We start from the raw sequence: 20,254 nt of genomic DNA, 5'->3' as shown, positions 1-20,254 counted from the left end.
CACTGCCAGGATGTTCTGTGGTTCACAAAGCATGCAGCACTCAGACTCATCACACCGCGCCACCTCTCCAGTGCGTGTCCTCCACAGAGGCACCCTGGCTCCGACCTGACTCACTGCAGGGCTTTAGGAAGTACCCTCAGTGCTCCCACAGGGAAATTAAGCCTCAGAAAGTTGACAAAATTGCCCCATGGGCAGAATATAAATGCAAGGTTTCTACACTTGAATTGCCACGGTTTTTCCCAAGGCTAACTGGCTTCTGGATCTCATTACGTAAGCATGTGTTTCTCTCATTTGCCCAACTCGCAACTCCATACCGGAGCCTGTCCAGCAGAGCTTTCCTTCCGCAGTTCCTTGACCTCCCCTGCGCGCCCGCACGCTGCCCCGGCTGCGCGGAAGAACGTGCACCAACACGCCACACGCGAGGGAGCCATGAGATCCGTGCGCAACTCCTGGTTTCCTGTCCCACTCCTTCCCAGACAGGCCGTGTGACTTCCAGCAGAGCATGTCACCTCTCTGTTCTTCCCGCCTCTCCCGGAGCAGGAGGGAGCTGTACCTGCTGGTTCCCAAAGACCTTTCTAAGCTTCTCCTGACAACTCTGCTACACCAGTTGGAACCATTTGGTTTCTAGAGGGACTGGCCCTATTGCAGGGAACTGAGAAAAAGCAAAACCAGGGGCAGGCAGGTCCAAATCAGAGAAACAAGGGAACACCAAGGAGCTCAGAAACAACTCCTCGGAAGCTGCTTCAGAAACTCTGCGCTGTCCAAGTGGACTGCTTTTCTTTGCAGAGCCTTGGGTCACCATATTCCCTGAAGTCACAGGAGGAGACACACATTAGGGGTGTGATGAATCAGCTGAGTCCCCCCGAAACAGTCAACCTCTGGCCCAGGACGTGACTCTAGGATCCTTCTCTGTTTGTGGAAGTGGGCGATCAGTGGTTTATCCTGCTCCACTTGGCCTTGGAGAATCGGCCTGGAAGATAATCCGGGCTTCCACTCACCTCAGCCCAGCAGTTGGTCCTCATGCAAATCTGACACGCTGGTCATTTTCTGCCACAGTCTCCACATCCACTGCTTCCCGTGGCATCCGCTAATTCAGTGTGCAAAACAGCATTTATATATAGAAAGTTGCAACCACGCAGGTTAGCATTAAAATAGAGTCTTGACGTTGCCGTGGCAACCAAACAAATGATATTCAAAATGAAAGAGAAGTATTCTGCAATCGGAAAAGCATGTCCGCAGCCTTCCAGGACAGCTGGGCCCCTTCTCCCTGAGGGTGGGTGGGACGGCCTCCGGAGGAGGAGTACTTGATCCTAATGAACCACCTCCTCCCCATTAAGTCACCGCTCTGGTTTCAGTTGCAGCCATCGCCCAGGCCCAATGCATGAGCCTTTTCCTAAAGCCAGCTCCTGCCTGGGGTGGACCTGAGGCCAAGCACTGAGGAGGAGGAAGTGTGAGGACCCTGCTCAGGTACAAGGATTTGCAAAAGGTCTTTAAGCCGCGCTCCACAGAGGAGTGGCCTGTGACTAAGAATTCATCTGGAAACAAAGGTGGACTTCCGCCACTGCTACTGCTTAAGCTGAGTCAAAAGACCACTAGCTAACGATGTGACATCTGACAGGCTATTTCACCTATCTGAACCTTAAATTTACAATGAGTGGGGGTGGGAAAGCAATTTAGTACCTACCTTTTACTCCTATGATTCTAGGAGATTATATATTTCCCCTTGTTTAAGAATTCTCTGGGACACTATGGAAGCCTCCACCAAGAATGCCACAGCCTTTAGGACCCACCAAGGGGACAGAGATTATTTCATATGTTTTGAAGAAAGGTATGAACTAAAAATGACTTAAATAGGGCTGGAGAGATGGCTTAGTGGTTGAGGCACTTGCCTGTGAAGCCTCAAGATTCAGGTGTGACTCCCCAGGACCCACATAAGCCAGATGCATATGGGGGTGCCTGCGTCTGGCATTCATTTGTGGTGTCCAGAGGCCCCGCTGTACCCATTCTCATTCTCTCTGTCTTTCTCTCTTTCTGATAAATAAATAGAAAAAAAAATTAAAGACTTAAATAAAGAAGACTGCCAATAGCAAGTGCTAGCAAGCCTGCAGAACACTGGAAGCTCTCACACGATGCTGGGGTTGCAAAATGATTCAGCCACTCAAGCCTTGGCAATTATTCATCATGTTAAACACACACTTGCCGTATTTTCAACAAGCCTACTCCTGGGTATTTGCCCACAAGAAATGAAACTGCTTGTACACTCTGGTAGTTTGAATACATGTCCCCCATGGACTCCTGTGTTTTACTGAGCTTGAAACTTGGATCTCCGGCCACCTGGCTGGAGGACGTGTCACTGGGGACGGATCCTGGGATCCAGTCCAAAGGTGTGTTTGGGAGTGGATCTGATTCTAGCTCAAAGGTGTGCAGAGCAGTCCGTGCTCTGGCAAGTTTCTGTACACTGGTGTTGATACTGGCTGCTTGGTGGTGTCTCCCTGCTTGGAGTTATGAATGGGAGCCAGCTTCTTCTGCCATTGACGGAACTTGCCCTGGATCTGTAAGCTGAAATAAATCCTGTTCCTCCCATAGACTGTGTCTGATTTGGATGTTCATCCCTGCAGCATGGAACTAACTGTGACACATACCTACATCTTCAGAGCAGCTGCTATGGCATGAACCCTAAATGTCTCCCAAAGGCCTGAGTGTTAGGAGCTTGGTCCCCAACAGATGCTGTTATTGGGAGATGGCAGAAACTAAGAAGTGGAGCCTAGAGGGAGGTCTTTTGGTCATTTGGTCTGTACCCTTGATGGAGAAAGAATGACCCTGGCCCTGCCTTCCTTTTTGTGCATCCCAGCCTAGAGACAAGCTGCTGGGCTCTGTCGATCACGCTTCACCATGATGTACTGCCTTAGCACAGGCCCCAGAAATTAGTCAACCGACCAGGACTCTAAAACTGGGGGCACGGATAAACTTTCTCTCTTTTTAGTGGTTTCCCTGAGATATCTGCTAGTGATAGAAACCTGTTTTACACGGTAGCCTCATTTATAATAACTCCCAATGGGAAAAGAAGATGGGCAGGGAACAGGGAGCAAACTACAGCACCCAGCCAGTGGAATTCTACGTGCTAATGGAAAGGGAGCCCCCGTGGATCATGCAACCGCTTGATTCCATCTCGCAGGTACGATGTGGTAAGGTACCAGTTTCAGAAGGTCGCAGGGCATGTGAGTCTTTATGTGAGAGTCTCAGAAAGACAAAACTACGGGAATAGAGAAGGTATCAGGGATTCTAGTTGGGGAGGTATAATTGCAAAGAGAGAATAAGGAAAGTTTTGATGTGATGGAATTTCTGGATACTGGCTAAGGGGGTAGCTACATGAATCTATATCTATCTATTATATATATATTTATGTAAATGTTTAAATTCATATATACATATTTATGTATGTATATATTCATATATGTTAAATATATATATTTACACGTATATATGTTAAAATTCATAGAACTGCAGGCCAACAAATGTCAATTTCATTGTATGACAACTGAAACAAAATAAATGTTACTTTTATTTTGGGAAAAAAAATATCCCAGATGATGACACCCCCAGGAGTCCTCAGCTCAAACAAAGGGCCCTCACCCCTAAACAGGCAACTACTGAGAATTATCAAGATCTCCTTCTTGGTCAGGCCAGCAGTGGCACCTTCTCCTGAGAACCTGCTGGAAAGACTGAGCGCTCTCCTGAAGCAGAAATTCTCTGGTGGGACCTGCGCTTCCACAAGCCTCCATGAGGTGTGACTCAAGTTCCTGCTGATGCTTGGAAACCGCTGACCTTGGTACCCCAGCTGGAGCCACCTAACTAGCCCATCACAGCATGTCAACCCAGCTTTCCATAGCCTTCTTGCTCCCCCTCTTACTTTTCTGTATCCACCCCCCATATCTACTTTTAGTCTGCCGCAGACACTGCCAACTGCTGCCCTGCAAGGAGAGGCTAAAAGCCACACAGCTCCACCTGACTACCCCGAGGCAGCAGGGGCTACATGGGGACACTTGGCACTCAGAGCACCTGTAGCCTATGTGGAGGACCAGAAGGTGGACCTTAGCTGTGCACAGTGGGTTCTGGAAACTGCTCTCCTATCCGATCCAGCCTGGGGTCCTGGAGCAAGACCAGAACAAATTGTGCCCACGCACCTCCATCTCTGGACTCCTGGAGAGGTCCTCTAATCAAATGCAAACTTCATGGTTGCCCACGAATCCTGGAGGAGAACAGCTTCCCACCTTCCCCAGAACAACAACTTCAAAGATGCTTTGTGTGGTTGCTGGCTCTGAAGCTGCGCAAAGATGACGATTACAAGGGAGAAATCAGAACCATATGGATTTCATATCCAGCAAAATAAACAGAGTTACAGAATCACGGTTGGGTCCAAGAACCCGGGGGCTGTGTGTCTGGCCTGGAGCCTGGGCTTAGTGGCCTCCAGCACAGGTTGGTCTCCACGGACTCTCCTCTCCACCCATGACTCCCACAAATAGTTCTGGGGGGCACCCAGTCTGTTCTCTGTCCCTTCTTGCTGAGGTCTCAACTCTGATCTTGCCATGACTGACATTTCAGTGTTTTATTGGGCTTTTTATATTCTCTTTTATGGTGCAGTTGAAGACGATTCAGCTTCTTTTCTAGTTGCATCCAAAGAAGTGCAAGCACTGACAGGAATGCTTGTCCTAAATGACAGTGCGACAACTCCAGACCATGGGGTGGGGCTTGGGGAACGGGCAGCTGAGGCACCACCCTCTTTCCTACCAGGAGTTCCTTCTTCACACAGTAAGTTGAGCTGGAGACACCCAAATGCACCTCAGTCTCCTTGCTCCTCTCCCTGTTTCTAAGGAAACAATATGGCACTCGGCATAGCCAGCATCTCTGAATCAGGGCAGTTTTGCCCTCCAGGTGACAGCTTGGAGACATTTACTAGGTGTCACAATGGGGGCAGGAAAGGCTGGTCGCCCGATTTGCTCCCCATGGTTCTGGACAGCACTGGCCTAGCCTCTGTCCTGAAGTTCATAGGTGGTGCCGCCCGGTTGAAGCCAAGGTGTTACATTGCAGGCAGAGGGCTGTGTTCCTCCTAGAAGCACCTGGAGAGCCTTCTGCCCTGTCCTTTTCCGCTTCTGAAGGCGGCTCCTGGCCTGGAGCCCCTTCCTCCACCTTCAAAGCCAGCAGTGGCAGATAAGACCCCTTTATGCTGCCTCGTCCACCTCCTTCTTCCATGTTCCCTGTCCTCCCCTCCTCCCGAGGTAGGGTTTCACTCTAGCCCAGGCTGACCTGGAATTCACAGTACAGTCTCAGGGTGGCCTCGAACTCACAGCGATCCTCCTACCCTCTGTATCCCGAGGGCTGGGATTAAAGGTGTGCGTCACCACGCCAGTCTCTTTCTTCCACATTTAAAGACCATGGTGATTTTACTAGAAAATCCAGCGCTCCTTCCCAGCTCAAAGCAAGTTTATTCACAAACTGAATTTCACTCTGCATGTGACATTACACTCAGGCTCAAAGACTAGCATGTGTGCTTGTAGAGTATCTACCATGTCGGGCTGCTTGCAGAGACCAGGAACACTGCACAACATCCTATAGTGTAGCCGGCTGCGGCGGCACACATCTGTAATCCCAGCACTTGGGAGGCTGACGCAGGAGGATTGAGAGTTGGAAGTCAGCCTGGGCTACATAGGAAACAAAACCATAAACAGCACTACACCACACAGGGCTTTTGAAGTTGGACTGAATTCTATGTCATGGATGGTCTTGAGTTGGTGGGGGCCAGGGGTGGAATGTGGTGGTTTGTACGAGGGGTCCCCCATAAACTCGTGTGTTCTGAAATGCTAAGTCCTCAGCTGGTGGCCATTTGGGCACTGGTTCCTCTGTGAAGTCAGTGAATTGCTGGAGGTGGGCTTATGGTTGTTAAAGCCGGCTTCCCCTTGCCAGTGTCTGGCATACTCTCCTGCTGCTGTTATCCACCTGATGTTGGCTAGAAGATGATGCCCAGCCTCTGCTCATGCCATGTTTTCCCCTGCCATCATGGAGTTTGCCCTCAAGTCTGTAAGCCAAAATAAATCCTTTCCTCCCATTAGCTGCTTTTGGTCGGGCACTTTGTGCCAGCAATGTGAAGGCAATTATAGTATCACCTTGGGACTCAGACACAGGGAATCTCTGACCTATATTCAACAAGTAATGCTCAGAATTCTGTTAAATATTTTCAAGATTTGTTTTATTTTTATTTGTGAGAGAGAGAGAGAGAGAGAGTGTGTGTGTGTGTGTGTACCAGCGCCTCAAACCCCTACAAACGAACTCCAGACGCATGCACCACCTTGTGCATATGGCTTACATGGGTCTTGGGTCTTGAGGAATCAAACCCAGGTCCTTTGGCTTTGCAGGCAAATTCCTTAAGTGCTAAGCCATCTCTCTTGCCCAAATAGTTTAGTCTAAATTTTATAACTCATCAGGATATCACTTGATCCTCAAAAGATTCTCTACTGACTTAAATAAATCCTAATACTTTTTATGCTTTGATTTTTGGCATGTGTTCATGTGTGAGGCGGTATATGCACATATATGCAGAGGTGTGCTTTGCGTGTGAGTGGCGGCTAGAGGAGAGTGTGGGGCGTCCTCTTCTATTGGGGTTGACTCATCTATCCCTCATCTGTGTGTTTGAGACTTAAGTCTCCTGCCTAACCCGGTACTGCTGTTTTCAGCCAGACTGGCTGACTTGAGAACCCCAGCACTTCTGCAGTCTCTGCTCTCCATAGGACTTGGGCTATCGGTATGCACAGTCATGCCTGGTTATATCTATTTATGTGGATGCTGGGTAATCAAACTCAAGGCAAATCAGGCCCTCTTGGGTCCTCATGCTCCTAATAAACACTTCTGTTTACTAAGCCACCTCCCCAGCCCCTCATATGAATTTTTTTTTGGGGGGACAAGGTCTCTGTATATAGCCCAGGCTGGCCAACTTCAGCCAGAATTATAGGCATGCATAATGAACAGGCTTGGTACAAAACTTTAAAAACCTATCCAATGCACCTTGTCTTCAGATGTCACACAAGCAGTAAGCATGGATCATGAAGCTGTGAATAACTTCAAGCAGTGTGGCCAGTTTTGTCTGTCAGCCAGGCTGACCTTTGGTCTCTGAAATCTCTTAGCTATTCAGCCACTCCCATCCCAGTTCTTCTTGTCCCTTCTTCTCTCGCCCAGTGGTGCTGAGCCACCAGTGGCGGATGGGTATTCCTTTAAAAAAATATTTATTTGAGAGAAAGAGAAAGAGAATGAGAGCACCAGGGCCTACAGCCACTGCAAACAAACTCCAGACGCATGTGCCCCCTTGTGCATCTGGCTTACTTGGGTCCTGGAGATCAAACCAGGGTCCTTAGACTTTGCAGGCAAATGTCTTAACTGGCAATCCATCTTTCCAGCCCTGTTGTAAATTCTTTCTTAAAAAATAATTTAATTTAATTTATTTATTTGAGAGAGAGAAAGAGCCATAGAGATAGAAAGAGAGAGGAGGAGGAGGAGAGAGAGAATAAGCCTGACAGGGCCTCTAGCCACTGCAAATGAACTGCAGATGTATGTGTCACCTTGTGCATCTGGCTTATGTGGGTCCTGGGGATTCGAACCGAGGTCCTTTGGCTTTGCCAGCAAATGCCTTAACTGCTAAGCCATCTCTCCGGCCCCCTGATGGGATTTCCTGATCAGGTTGAAGCCCTCAGCGCCCTTCCAGTCCCTGATGCCTCCCCACCCCACCTCGCTGAGGATTCTCCAGTAGAGTCCTTCACTCTGTGATGAAGACTATGGTAGCCAGCGTAGCCTGGAGAACAAAAGTATTCAGAGGTCCTGTGCCTGCACACATCAGTAGGATGGGGGGGCACCTAGAAAGGATGTAGACCCCAGGAAAGGGAAACCCTGCCTCCATCTAAGCTCCCACCTGCTGGCTGGATTTCCTAGAGTGGGTCAAGAACAGACAGCAAAGGGTGGTCGACTTCACGTAGGTATCATGGGGTTCCCCCTCAAGAAGCAGTCAGGCAGAGCCTGCTAACACCACTTCCTTGCCTTTCTGACACAAGAAGTATCTGCTCCCTCCCACCTCCATAAAGTGGCGTGTAAAAGCCTGGCAGCGCTGGGCACACGTGTATGTGTACAAGTGTTTGTTACCAGGCCCTACAACCAGGAGAGCCCTTGCAACCTCACCCCTTCCAAGAGATACAGCGGGGTATACGTATGCAATTCCTCTGCGGCTCCTGCCCACCATTGCTGCCAACACCACCGTCTTATTCCAAAACATGGGAGTGCTGTCTCTAGGGAGACCTGGCCCATCTGAAGTACTGTGGGAGTCAGGATCACGCGTGCCCAGGTGGCTGCTACACTGGGTGTGGGATGGTTGCTGTGGGCAAGGCAAGGCTGTTGTGCTGAGCTGTCGGTCTAGAAGGGTTTCCAGCACAACGGAAGGGCATTGCCCTCGGGGAGCTTCAGTTCAATTTGGGGAGGCCGATAAGGTCCTGCTCTGAAGGTTTCTACACACAATCTCAGCTAACACGCACATCCGCATGGGCCAGGCCACTTGAAGCCATCTGGGTTCTATGGTCACGTGCATCTTGCTGAGGAGGAAACCCCGGAGTTCAGTTCAATCAATTGCTTGCACTCAGGTGTGCACAAGGCTACAACGGGAGCAGCAGAACCCCGCTGGGAATTCCGGTGGTCCTGAGGCTTTGCCAGGGTGATAGCTTTGTTTACGGTCATGCTATGAGCAAGGCACTGCCCTGGGGCTGAACTGTGTACCCTTCTGGCTCTGGAAACCTCTGTCACCCCGGCTCTCACTGTCCACCCTGGCAGCTTGCTGCCCATCATGAACTGAGCAGGTCTCAATGGTTGGTCACTCTCCTTCACCAAAGGCCTCCTGCCTGGTCCATGGGTCCCACTTGCAAGAGGGTGCTGGGGCAGAGGATATACTTTTTTTTTTTTTTAGTTTTGTTTCTCTCACATAACCACAGCTCCTTTGTTGCCTCAATGACCCCAAGGAATCACCTTCCTCCACCCCGCATCAATCAGCATTATGAGAGAGGGAGAGAGAAGAAGAGAGAGGGAGGGAGAGAGAGCCCCATTGTAGCTAGTGTGCTGGTCCCTGCTTCCCTTTCCCCTTTCTTCTCAGAACAGGCCTCTTATCCCCACATCCAACATTACTCACTTAAGTGCCAACAGAAGTTCAAAGATGCTTTGATAATGGGGCTTTCAAATAGAAGGCCCTGGCGGGGTGGCAGCTGCTACCGCCGGGTTTCCCAACATGTGACATGTGTGAGAAGGGATTCCCATGCCAGAGGCCAGGGAGCCTCTTTCAGCAGAGCCTGGTATTTCCAAGCATATCCAGGGTAATCCAGTGGCCTAGAAGCCACTGTGGCACCCTAAGGTGTTTTACAGCTTCTGTGGCGCCAGACCAGATACAGACTCCAGCATCCACATGCTGTGCTGTGCTGCCCAGACAGCCAAACGCACACCCTGCAGCTGCGGAGGACACCCCCATGACCCTTTGGGAACTGCCTTACCCCATTCTCAGTGTTTAGGGTTTGTGGGGCAAGTGGTTCCAGCCTGACCATGTTGCATTGCCCTGGCCCAGTGGCTACAAAAGTGGGCATATAACCCAACCCAGTCAACCCGCTGTGGAATCCTTAAGACTCTCGTTGAAATGATTCGGGAAAAGGGGCTTGTGGTGACAGACTACAAGCCTGAAGCTTCAAGTGGACACTTCATGGGAAATGTCATCGAATGGAGTCAATGCAGAAGACAGAGTGGAGAGGGAAGGACAGGAGAGACAGCAGACTGTGCCAACGCTGACCAAACCAAGCCTGAGGCGGAGCTTTCAGAGAATGTTCAGTTATCACAATCTGTAAACGCCTCCATTTTCTATGAAGCTAACTTGAACGGGATTCATATAACATGTCATAGTGGTCTGTCCTTACTTCTTCCAGCTCCTGATGGCTGCTGGCATTCCCTGTCTTGTCTTTACAGCCTCTGTCTCCCTGGGCATACTCCTTCTCAGCCATGTGAGCTCAGATCTCCCTCGGCCCCCTCTCGTAAGGACTCTTATATGATTGTATTTAGGGCTTCCCCAGACAATCTGAAGATCCTTATGTAATTACATGTGTAAAGTCTTCTCGGAGATCAGAACAAGGACGGACCTCTGAGAGCCACTATCAGCTGCCTGCACGCATACCAAGCCAGACTATCACCTGCATGTAGATGAGATGTGTCATGGTTAACAGGCTCAGCACGGACCACAGCCTGAGGGCTGTGTGCCACATGGAAGGGCTTTGCAGGATGTGCACACTCTGCAGGACAGAAATGGCTCTGGGGAAAAGGTGGTGATGAAACCGGACTTGAAGGTTTCCACTGTGGTCTGCAGCCCCAGCTCAGGAAGCAGGGCAGTGAACTGGGCTTTCTCAAGTGTGGAAATTGAGGGGTTTCCTGGAAATCTTGTAGCACCAAGACAAGCCATACGTGATGGGATGGGTGGTCTAAGAGGACCACTTTTTAAATAGCTACCTATGTATTTCCAAGTCTGTCAGGGGAAAAAAAAGTAAATAAAGCCTATGGAGTTATTGTCATTGGGGGCCATAATTTGCTTTGACAAGCTTCTAAAGGTCATTGAATTTTGTACAACTGCTAAGTCACCGAGTCCTTACAATGCAGTGGTAAAGACTACATACAGACTTGGGAGCCAGAATACCTGAGTTCAAATCCACACTGTGCCCACACAAGTTACTTGACCCCCTTGAAGAACGTCTCCAAGAGGCAATTCCTATGGAAAATGGAGATTAGTAATGGTGCAATTAATATTATTGTCATTATTCTTATGCCTAGAAAGGATTAAGTGAACACAAACACACACACACACACACACACACACACACACACACACAGCATTTGAAACTGCTTCAAGCCATAGCTTCTTCTCCAAACTCCACATCTTATCACTATCCTTACTAGAATGTTTTCGGTTCTCAGGTAGGTTCAAGCATCCAGACCATGTCAGCTGGGCCTCCTATGTCTCCAATTTCACTCCAACTCCCTTCACTCTTCCAGTCAAACAAGTAAGTCCCCACTTCTATGACTTCCCTCTATCCCTCACTCCTCACGCCCCCATTGGTCATAGGGGTGTCTGAACAGAAGGCCAGCAGGCCCAATGAATACCTCTCTGGTAGTTTCTGCAGAGCAACCAGGCTCCACATCCCAGATCCTAAGCCAGAGGTGCCTGTAAATGCTCCTAGTATTATTGTCCTCATGACAAAAACATAGCCCAGTCACTCTGCATGCTGACCCTAGCTGAGGGTCAGAGATCCTAACCACCTCTGAGAAGTCTGAACAGAGACTCAAGTGAAAGTACTCAAGTACTCAAGACTCAGGTAAGTGAGTCAGAGGAAAGCTTCTATCACCCTTCCTCGACCTTGACTTTAGCCTCAGAGGGTGGTCCCTGTTGCATGCTATTAAGATACGAGGTATGGTGTCTTTGATATCAGTGCCAAACCAGGGATCTTCACCCTGGTCACCTCTACAGAAATCAAAGAAATCTGCCCTCCAGAGATTTAGTATGAGCCACAGTAGAACTTTAAGTCACACACAGAAAGCCTGAACACATCTTCCTCAGCCTTCTATTTAAGTCGTTTGGTAGGAAGCCCAGGGACAAGATGTCAGCATCCCCGAGAAGGGAAACTCATCCCCATGTGATCCTAAGAGGCCAATCTCCCTGGAGCAGCACCTGCCTTGTGACCTGCCTTCCTGTGAGTCCCAGGAATCTCCAAGAGACTAGTTCCAGGTTTGCCGATTAGCTCGGTGAACTCAGAAGACTCAGCAGAGGCCTTGTTCCTGGATAAGCTCTAGGACATCAAGAGGATGCAAAGCAAACTTCATGAAGGACTGTGGGGGCTGGGGCAAGGTTCTGAGGAAGGAGGTAATGATCAGGAGTCCTCGCCCAGGACAGGCCTTTCTCGGTGGAGACACATAGGTCATGCTGAGTTCCTCTAGCGTGTGCAATCACAGTCTACCTGAAAAGCTCATGCATATCCCAGTAGCTAGGCTTAGCCACAGTGCAGACTTCCAGAGGAAAAGCAGGTGATCCGTACGTACTGTGACTACCTTAGAAAAGGACACCACTATCCCTTAGGGAATAGTGGAAACATCCCAAATTCACCTTCCCAGACAGCAGCCACAGGGCAACATTACAAGGCGGCCTTGCTAAAGAGAGCGCCTCTCACTCGTATCTGGCTCTAGAATGCTCATCCAAAGACCGTTTCCCTGCTGCCTGGCCCTTCCGGTGGCAGACTACTGGCGTCAAATCCTACACAGGTGGCAATCCCTGTATTGACTATGCTTAGTCCCTTACTGAGCTTTCTGGTTCCAAGGTTGGCCTGTGTCCATTGTGAGCCCAGGAGTACAAGCCTCTGTGTTCAACATGTCACAGTGATGAACACTTCGTGTAATCACATCCACCACGGAGAATGACTTGCCAGGCAGTGGGCCAAACAATGACACCCAATATTAATGTTACTGTTTTATGATGGAGTCAACTATGCCATACAGACGTGAAACGACTTGCCCAAGGCCACACTGTCAGTGGCTTTGAACTCTGGTCCACTGACTCTACGGTACCTAGTAATTCCTGGGAGCCTGTCTTTTCCCTGGTCATAATTTCTAGCATAAATTAGTATGACTATTTCTTTTGACTAATATTCTCATCTGACTCACTTTTGCTTTTACAATGTGACTGCACAGAAGATTCTGTATTCATCTTTAAGTGGAAAATTAGCAACATTTGCCAGAAACCTGCAACAATCCTAAGAATGATCTCTGTGAACACTCAAAAAGTCTATTCAGCCGAGCTGGAAGCTGCCAGCTACCTGCTGATGTTTCTTCTCACCCAGCACCACTCAGAACGTTCTCCTGACATGACCGTACGCCCAGGGAGGGACATGCAATAGGGAAACCCTTTTCTTGATGTGATTCACTAACACAGAATGCTCCGCCCATACACTATTACATTAGCTTCCTGTCACTGCGACAAAATGCTGAGATAATCAACTTATCATGAGGAAAGGTTTATTTTGGTTCACGGTTTCAGAGGTCGCAGTCCATAGCCACTTAGCCTCATTGCTTTTGGGCCTGCAGCAGTGCACAGTGTCTTGGCAGGAGTGGGTGGTAGAGCAAACTGCTCACCTCATGCAGCTGGGAGACAAATTAAGGAGACAGGCAGGGGCTGGAGCCCCAGTATGTCCTTCAGCTGAGCACTTCTATGACCTAACTTCTTCCTACTAGTTCCCTCCTGATAAAGACTCTACTGTCTCCCAATAGGATCACAGGCTGGAGACCAAGCCTTCAACAGGTGCCTTTGAGGGAACATTGCAGACCCAGACTATAGTTCTCATCTCAGCACTGCACTTTGGAGAACGCGACACTGTACTATGGGCACTGCCCAGCTTGCCCTGCCTGGTTCACTAGGCCCAGCAGGGACTCCTGCCTTCATTGTCTTCCTCCCCTTGCAGTGGTTTGAATCAAGGCAACCCCCATAAACTCGTGTGTTCAGAAAGCTTTGTCTCCAGCTAACTGCAATTTGGGAGGTGGAGCCTTGCTGGAGGAAGTGTGTTGTTGGTGGTGGGTTCAGGGGTATTACAGCCAGCTCCCCCTTGCTAGAGTGTGGCTCATTCTCCTGTCGCTGTTGTGCACCTGATGTTGGCAAGGAGGTGATGTCCAGCCTCTGCCATCTTTTCCCCGCCATCATGAAGCTTCCTCTTGAGGCTATAGGCCAAAATAGATCCTTTTCTCCCATCAGCTGCTTTTGATTGGGTGTTTTGTCCCAGCAACAAGAAGGTAACTACAACATCTCTCTACATCAGGCTTCAAAGGCTTATTCCAATTCCTTCCCCACCCCCCACCCCCCACTCATTCCTTCTCGTGTGTTCCCCAGTCTGCATCAGTTTCCTCTACTGCTCCCTCCCGGCTCACCGCTGTTTACTCCCAGGGTCTCCTTCCACAGGTTCTGCTCAGCTTACTGGACTATCTTGCCCACCTTTGCAGACAGAAAATATCACCAACAATGCCAATCTTTCTTATCCCACTCTAAATCTTAAAAAGTGTCTAAGGGAAGGGGTGTAGCATGAGTAAGGCATAATCTAGTGGGTGGGGTCAAAGATGGGGAAAGGACATAAAAGTCAGAAATGCATCGTTTCTCTAAAAAAATCTAGTGATGAAACTCTCACTTTCCACTTCCTCATCCCAACCCGACCTCTCGTGCAATCCCGAGTCCTGGCACTGGGAACGCTTGCCAGTTCCATCATGCACTCTACGGAGTTACGTAAGTCAGAGCCCCTTTCTAGAAGCCATGCAAGTCACCGAAACCAAAGAACTCCAAGCAGAGCAAGCCTCAGGGTGGATGAGAGCTCGGGCTTAAGAAGCAAACAGAACCTGGTGAGAATCCTGGCTCTACCCTCCCCTTGGGCGAGTGACAAAATTTCTCCATCTGAGAAGTTGGGACCAAAAGTAATAGCACACGGGGCTATCGTGGGATCATGCAGATCATTCAGGGACTGTGCTCAGGAAAAGTCTCTTTTCAGAGCTGAGCTCCAAGTTGGGGGCCGAGAACCGGAAACAGGGCACAGGCACACATGAGTTACAGAGAATGGCTAGCCACATGGAACCCAAACCCATGGAAGTTTTGGGGGTGAGGCCTTACCCTGGGGACCAAAGCCTGCAAACTGGGCCACTGGATAAATCTGGGCCCCGTGTCTTATAACAGACCTTTCAAAAAATATTTGACTTAGCTGCCAACATATTTTTAAAAACTGGGAAGTTCCCCCCACAAAAAAAACCACAAAGATTTTAATCATGTCTTAAAGAATCCTAAAGAGGGGCAAGAGAGATGGCTTAGCAGCCAAGGTGTTTTACCTGCAAAGCTAAAGGATCCCAGTTCAATTCTCCAGGACCCACGTGAGCCAGATGCAGAAGAGGGCGCATGCATCTGGAGTTTGTTTGCAGTGGCTACAGGCCCTGGTGCGCTCATTCTCTCCTTTTCATTCTCTCTTTCTCTCTCTCTGCCTTTTTCTCTCTCTCAAATAAATAAATTAAAAAAAAAAAAAAAAGAAGCCAGAAGCCCATACGGACAGTGCTGTGATGAGCTGCGCACAGTGCCAGTTCTCCCATCTTCTGAACTGCTCTGGCTCCAGCCCTGACTGCCCGGAAGCATCACCTGGGAGCTTTAATGGAGACACGCTGATGTTCAGAAACACTACCAGGCCTGCATCTTGGGGCAGAAGTGGAGGCCAGCAACTTGGAACACTTGCCAGCCCGCGGCCCACAGCATAGCTCCCGCGTCTCCTGGCTGTGATACTATTGACACATTCAGCACTGTCACTGCTTGGTTCAGACAAGGTTCAGGAATTAGGAAAGCCTGGGGACCCACAACCCACAGCCAGCATGCAGACACACCAATGGCCCCTGCTTTACCCACAGCCCTTTCCAGCACCTGAGCCATAGGGAATGAGGACCTGGCTTCACATCCCTGCCTTCCTCTTGGCCATCTCCCAAGGCTATGTCATTCCTGCCCACCCTGGGACAGCCAAAGTTTTAGAGGCGGGGGTGGAAGGGAGTGGATAGAAAAGAGCAAGGGCAGGCATCCAAATCTTGGGAAATCACGGAGTGGCATTCAAGTTTCAGGTTTGCAAAAGCTTCTTTTTATCTTTTACTTTTATTTATTTACTAAAGAAAGAGGCAGATAGAAAGAGAGAGAATGGACATGCCAGGGCCTCTAGCCACTGTAAACAAATTCCAGATGCATGTGCCACCTTGTGCATTGGGCTCACGTGGGTCCTGGGGAATTGAACCTGGATCCTTTGGCTTTGTAGGAAAATGCCTTAACCACAATCTTTCCAGCCTCATGTTTCAGGTTTTGCTGCCAGTCTTGTGGCTGAAAAAATGTGTTCAGTAAAATCCTGGAACCGAACCACAGCCTTCATTATTGCCTGAAGAAGTATCTCTCTGCCCATGGGCCACCTTGTTCCACAGGAGCCAATGTGAAAGGTAAAAGAACAGAAAAGACTACTTGCCAGTGCCCAGCACTGACACCATGGCAGAGTAGAGCTTGGGGAAGGTGGGTGCCTATGGTCTGTCTGACCTCACGGTTGGTGTATTGGTAGCTTATCTCCACCTGGAGGCGTTTCCCATTGTGTTGTGCCACTTTCCTAAAACTGAGGAACTAGAAGAAAGAAGAAACCAAGTGTCACCATGCTGAGTATACAGAGCAAGGCTGCCTCGGTCTCTCCCAGGGTGGGAAGCTGACAGAAAATTAAGAGGTGGCCCCCCTCTAGAGGGACCAAAGTTACAGCATGGTAAAGATAGAGTGAGACATGGAAATGGGATTTTGATTGTGAGATAAAGTGTGGTGGAGCCGGACATCGGTGACAAGTGGCATGTGAACCACAGAGACGAGGGCTTCTCAGGACGTGACGTGTGTCTCTGCCTGAGAAGCGGATCAGTGAGGAAGCGCATGGTCCCTGTGCTGGGACCTCGGTGAGTCTGGGCAGAGGGAGAGTAGGCTGGCTTGGTGATAAACAGTTTGAGATGAACAGGTACCTCTGTCCGTTCATGCATTCTACATGGAAAATATCCTAGAAATCAGTATAATTTCATTCGAGGTTATTCTTCCATTTTGTTGCTACCAAGCACCTGGGTAGAGTCTGGGTACAGGTGACAGCCAGCACACACATGGCTATATACAAAGAATAGCCCATAGAACAGCCAACAGGCTTGTCTGAATCAGGGCATCCAACCTGTCCATTCACTCTCCATCAGAATCTGCATGTTGACAAGTAACGCTGTGTGCACTAGGATCCACCTGCTAAAGACTCTACTATTTCCCAATAAGACTACAGCTCTGGAGATCAAGCCTTCACCAGGTGACCTTGAGGGAACATCCCAGACTCACAGTGTCGTATTCATCTCAGTGTATCTCAGCACTATGCTTTGGGGAGTGCTACACTGTACCATTATGGTGTGTATAGCTGTTTACACTCATGTTTGAGAAGCACTAATGTCAACTTTACCAATGCACTGACACTCTCCAGGGACACACTGATCAAGTGTCTGACAGCCACAGAGACAGCCGAGGTACTTGGAGGCACGTTCAGTCAAAGCATCTCACGCCGTCTCTTCCCTGGTTGAATTCAAGGTTGCATGTACTTCCCACATACCTTAATTTGCTGATCAACTGTAACAGAGATTAAACTACCTCTTTGGAGCACCACTGCAACAGTGATTTACTGTCTATTTGCCTATTTATTCATCTGTGCATCATGCTTACTCAAACATTTGCTGGGGCCTATGATTGTCAGGCCCGAGAACACAGATAAATAGCCCATCCTGTTCCCGGGAAGAGAGGAAAGGGGCAAAGGGATGGTCATGTGTGGTGTGAAGGACTTGTACAGTGATGGGGGGGGGGTGTGCAAAGCAGGGTCCCAAGGGAGCAGAGGGGGTCTGGCAAGGTTTCAGGGGGGTGTCTACAAGTCACCCTAAGGACCTGTTTTTTGACCAGGCTTTCATCTTTGCAATTTTGTCCTGCTGTCTTGCTATGTATTGGATTGATTACATTTGCTCTCTTTTTTTTTTTTTCCTCATCACCTCAGACAAACTTGGCATTTATAGTCCATTTATACAACGTAGGTGTTTACAGTGACATTTTTAACACGGACACTTGACTTAAGAGTTAATCAATAGCTCTTTTTTCTCCTTCTGAATAATGTACACTCCCAGAATGCTTTGCTTAGATCTTCTCGACCTTCTGGGCTGGCAGCATGAATCAACTGAAGATGTGGTTTCTCTGCAAGTACCTAGCTGTCTGTTAGCAGCTGCCACTGCCAACAATTTTCCAGGAAAAAAAAAATACCCAAATTGACTCAAGAGAAGATAGAAAATCTTCAAAAGAATTGATCCAGCCATTAAAAATCTACCTTTAAAAACGCTAATGGCCTTGTGTAGTTTTCCTGCTCTGTCAAATGTTTAAGGGAAAGACACTTGAAAAATCTTTTTCCAGAAATAGAGATGAAGACACTCAACTCCTCTTATAATGCCACCCCCCCCAACACATCACAACTTTAAAGAAAAATATCAGAAGGAAGGAATTTAAAAGCCTGCCTCCTAACACCACTGGGTTTTAAAGTGTAAAAATATTAAATAAGCATTAGCAAACTTCAGACATGCAAACACGTGAAAACATCAGAGAACTCATCAAATTCATCACATTAATAGATTAGAAGGAAAAAAGGGAACGAGTTAACCTACAGGCAGAATAAACACCCAATAGACATTAGCATCCATGTGGATGAAGAAAGACTCACTGAAAACCAGGACCAAAAGGGGATTTTCTTAGACTGATAAATCATAATGAGAAAAACATTAGGATAAACTTCATACTTAATGAAAAACATTGACACTTGTCCATGAAGGTCAAGAATAGTAAGTGGCTACGCATTACCATGGTTTCTTTGCAATTTTGTACTAAAGATCCCACAAAATAAATAATAACCAAAAGGATTACTAAGGGATAAACTGTTGGCATCCTCATACACTTTGTCTACCTCCAAACCCCAAGAAATTCTACAAATGACTAGAGCTAATAAGACAGTTCAAGGTCTATTTATAAAAATCAACAGTATCACCATGCAACAGCAACAGTCAGAAAACATAGCAAATGCTGCCTAAGGTTCAAATGACTGATTGAAAACAGATTATCTATCTCCATGTGCTCCTGAAACCCAGCTATAAGTGACTTGAAAAAGTTAGGTACAAAGCCACAACGAGTAAGATAAAAGAAAACAAGAGCTACATCAAATGAAACACACAAACAAAACGGACAATGGAAATCAAATGGATAAATGGCAGATGAGACCAATATGCTCTCAAAGGAAGACAGAGAAGGAAGCTGATTCCTAATGTGAAATCTCAGGTAGACACACAAACATGATTCATTCAGGTGGAAGTTACTGAGAGTGCAATACTGAAGCAGTCTGAAAATGCACCCACCAAGGCTCAGGAGTTTGCAGAAAAGGGGACGAAGACTATAAGAGCCATGGGCTGGGAGGGCATCTCCCGAGGCATTGCCCCTCCCACACCCCACAGTGACGGACTGCTGCTTTCACAACTCAACCCACAACCCCATGGTGAATAGCAGCAAGCCCACCGAGGAGGGCCCTCACCAGAATGGGGACAGGGAGGACAGGAAGGGTACCAACACATGATGTGACCACACAATGTTTCTACTTAATTTTTATTTCTAAAGGTGACAACAGAAATAAATGCTTTCTAGACCTTTTCCTGCCCATGGCAGGCAAGTGACCTCCCCCACCTCAATGGCAGGAAACACTGGGCTGATGCTTGAAACAAGCCAATCCGGCGCTCCTGGTCTCAGGGACACCTAGAGGACAGGCAACATGTCACACTGAAAACAAGCACTCGGGCAAAAGTTTCCATAGTACAGGTTAAGAACAGACCCACTTTCTTTTCAGAAATCTACTGAAGGGTGTACACCCAAAACACCAAGGGAGCACAGCAACAAGGGGGCAGGCAGCAGACCCAAGAAATGGTCAGAAAGCAAAAGAGAAGCACGGGAATCTAAGCAGGATGGCAAGGAAGGAGGATCGCAAGATGACAACTGTTCAGTGCCAAACCAGGGAAAACAGACTCCTCCATCATGTTGAAAAATGAGCCTGATCGATGATGCCATGAGGGGACAGAATGTGGGTGTGTATGGGGGGTGGGGGGTGACTAAAGGTGTAATGAAGAATCTGGGAGAATTGTGGTAAGAAACAAAGGGAACCAAGCAAATAAGAAGTGTTTTATTATTTACTTTCATTTTTATTGCTGTTAGTCCATCAATGAAGCAGAGACAACAACAACAACAAAAAAAAAAAACAGATTAATTTACATAGGCAAAATAAACATGAGCCTCTGGTACAAGCAAACACTGTGGCGACACTAGTTAGTGTCGGAGATGGAAACTTTCTGGATGGTGCTATCTGCCAGGGCAGATCCTTCCCCCTCAGTTGCTCTCTCACATGTCAATGTACTCTGGAGATGCCCTCAGACATACCCAGAGGCATTCCCTAGCTATCTCTCAATCCAGTCAAGATGACAATCAAAGTTAACCATCACACCAATATATCCCAAAGCTGTGTCAGCCAGGTGGCATGGGGCA

The 20,254-nt window shown here is 48.3% G+C and overlaps 1 protein-coding gene across 4 annotated transcripts in view; it reads right to left on the bottom strand.

Moving 5' to 3' along the window:
- The window catches only part of Gas7 (growth arrest specific 7), a 253,382-nt gene that overhangs the window by 129,101 nt on the left and 104,027 nt on the right, over positions 1-20,254 (bottom strand). For 2 of the 4 annotated variants that reach the window (XM_045130725.1, XM_004663134.2), the window contains exon 1: positions 999-1,141. The exons of the other annotated variants lie outside the window; for them this stretch is intronic. In XM_045130725.1, the coding sequence (XP_044986660.1) occupies positions 999-1,022 (24 nt within the window). In that variant the 5' untranslated portion in view covers positions 1,023-1,141. Of the gene's footprint in view, positions 1-998; positions 1,142-20,254 lie in introns of those variants that run through there. 4 annotated transcript variants of the gene reach the window in all.

This window comes from Jaculus jaculus, chromosome 12 (assembly GCF_020740685.1).
Source record: "Jaculus jaculus isolate mJacJac1 chromosome 12, mJacJac1.mat.Y.cur, whole genome shotgun sequence".
NCBI classification, from domain to species: Eukaryota; Metazoa; Chordata; class Mammalia; order Rodentia; family Dipodidae; genus Jaculus; species Jaculus jaculus.
The sequence above is the reverse complement of the archived record's forward strand: the minus strand, read 5'-3'. Positions and strand labels throughout refer to the sequence as shown.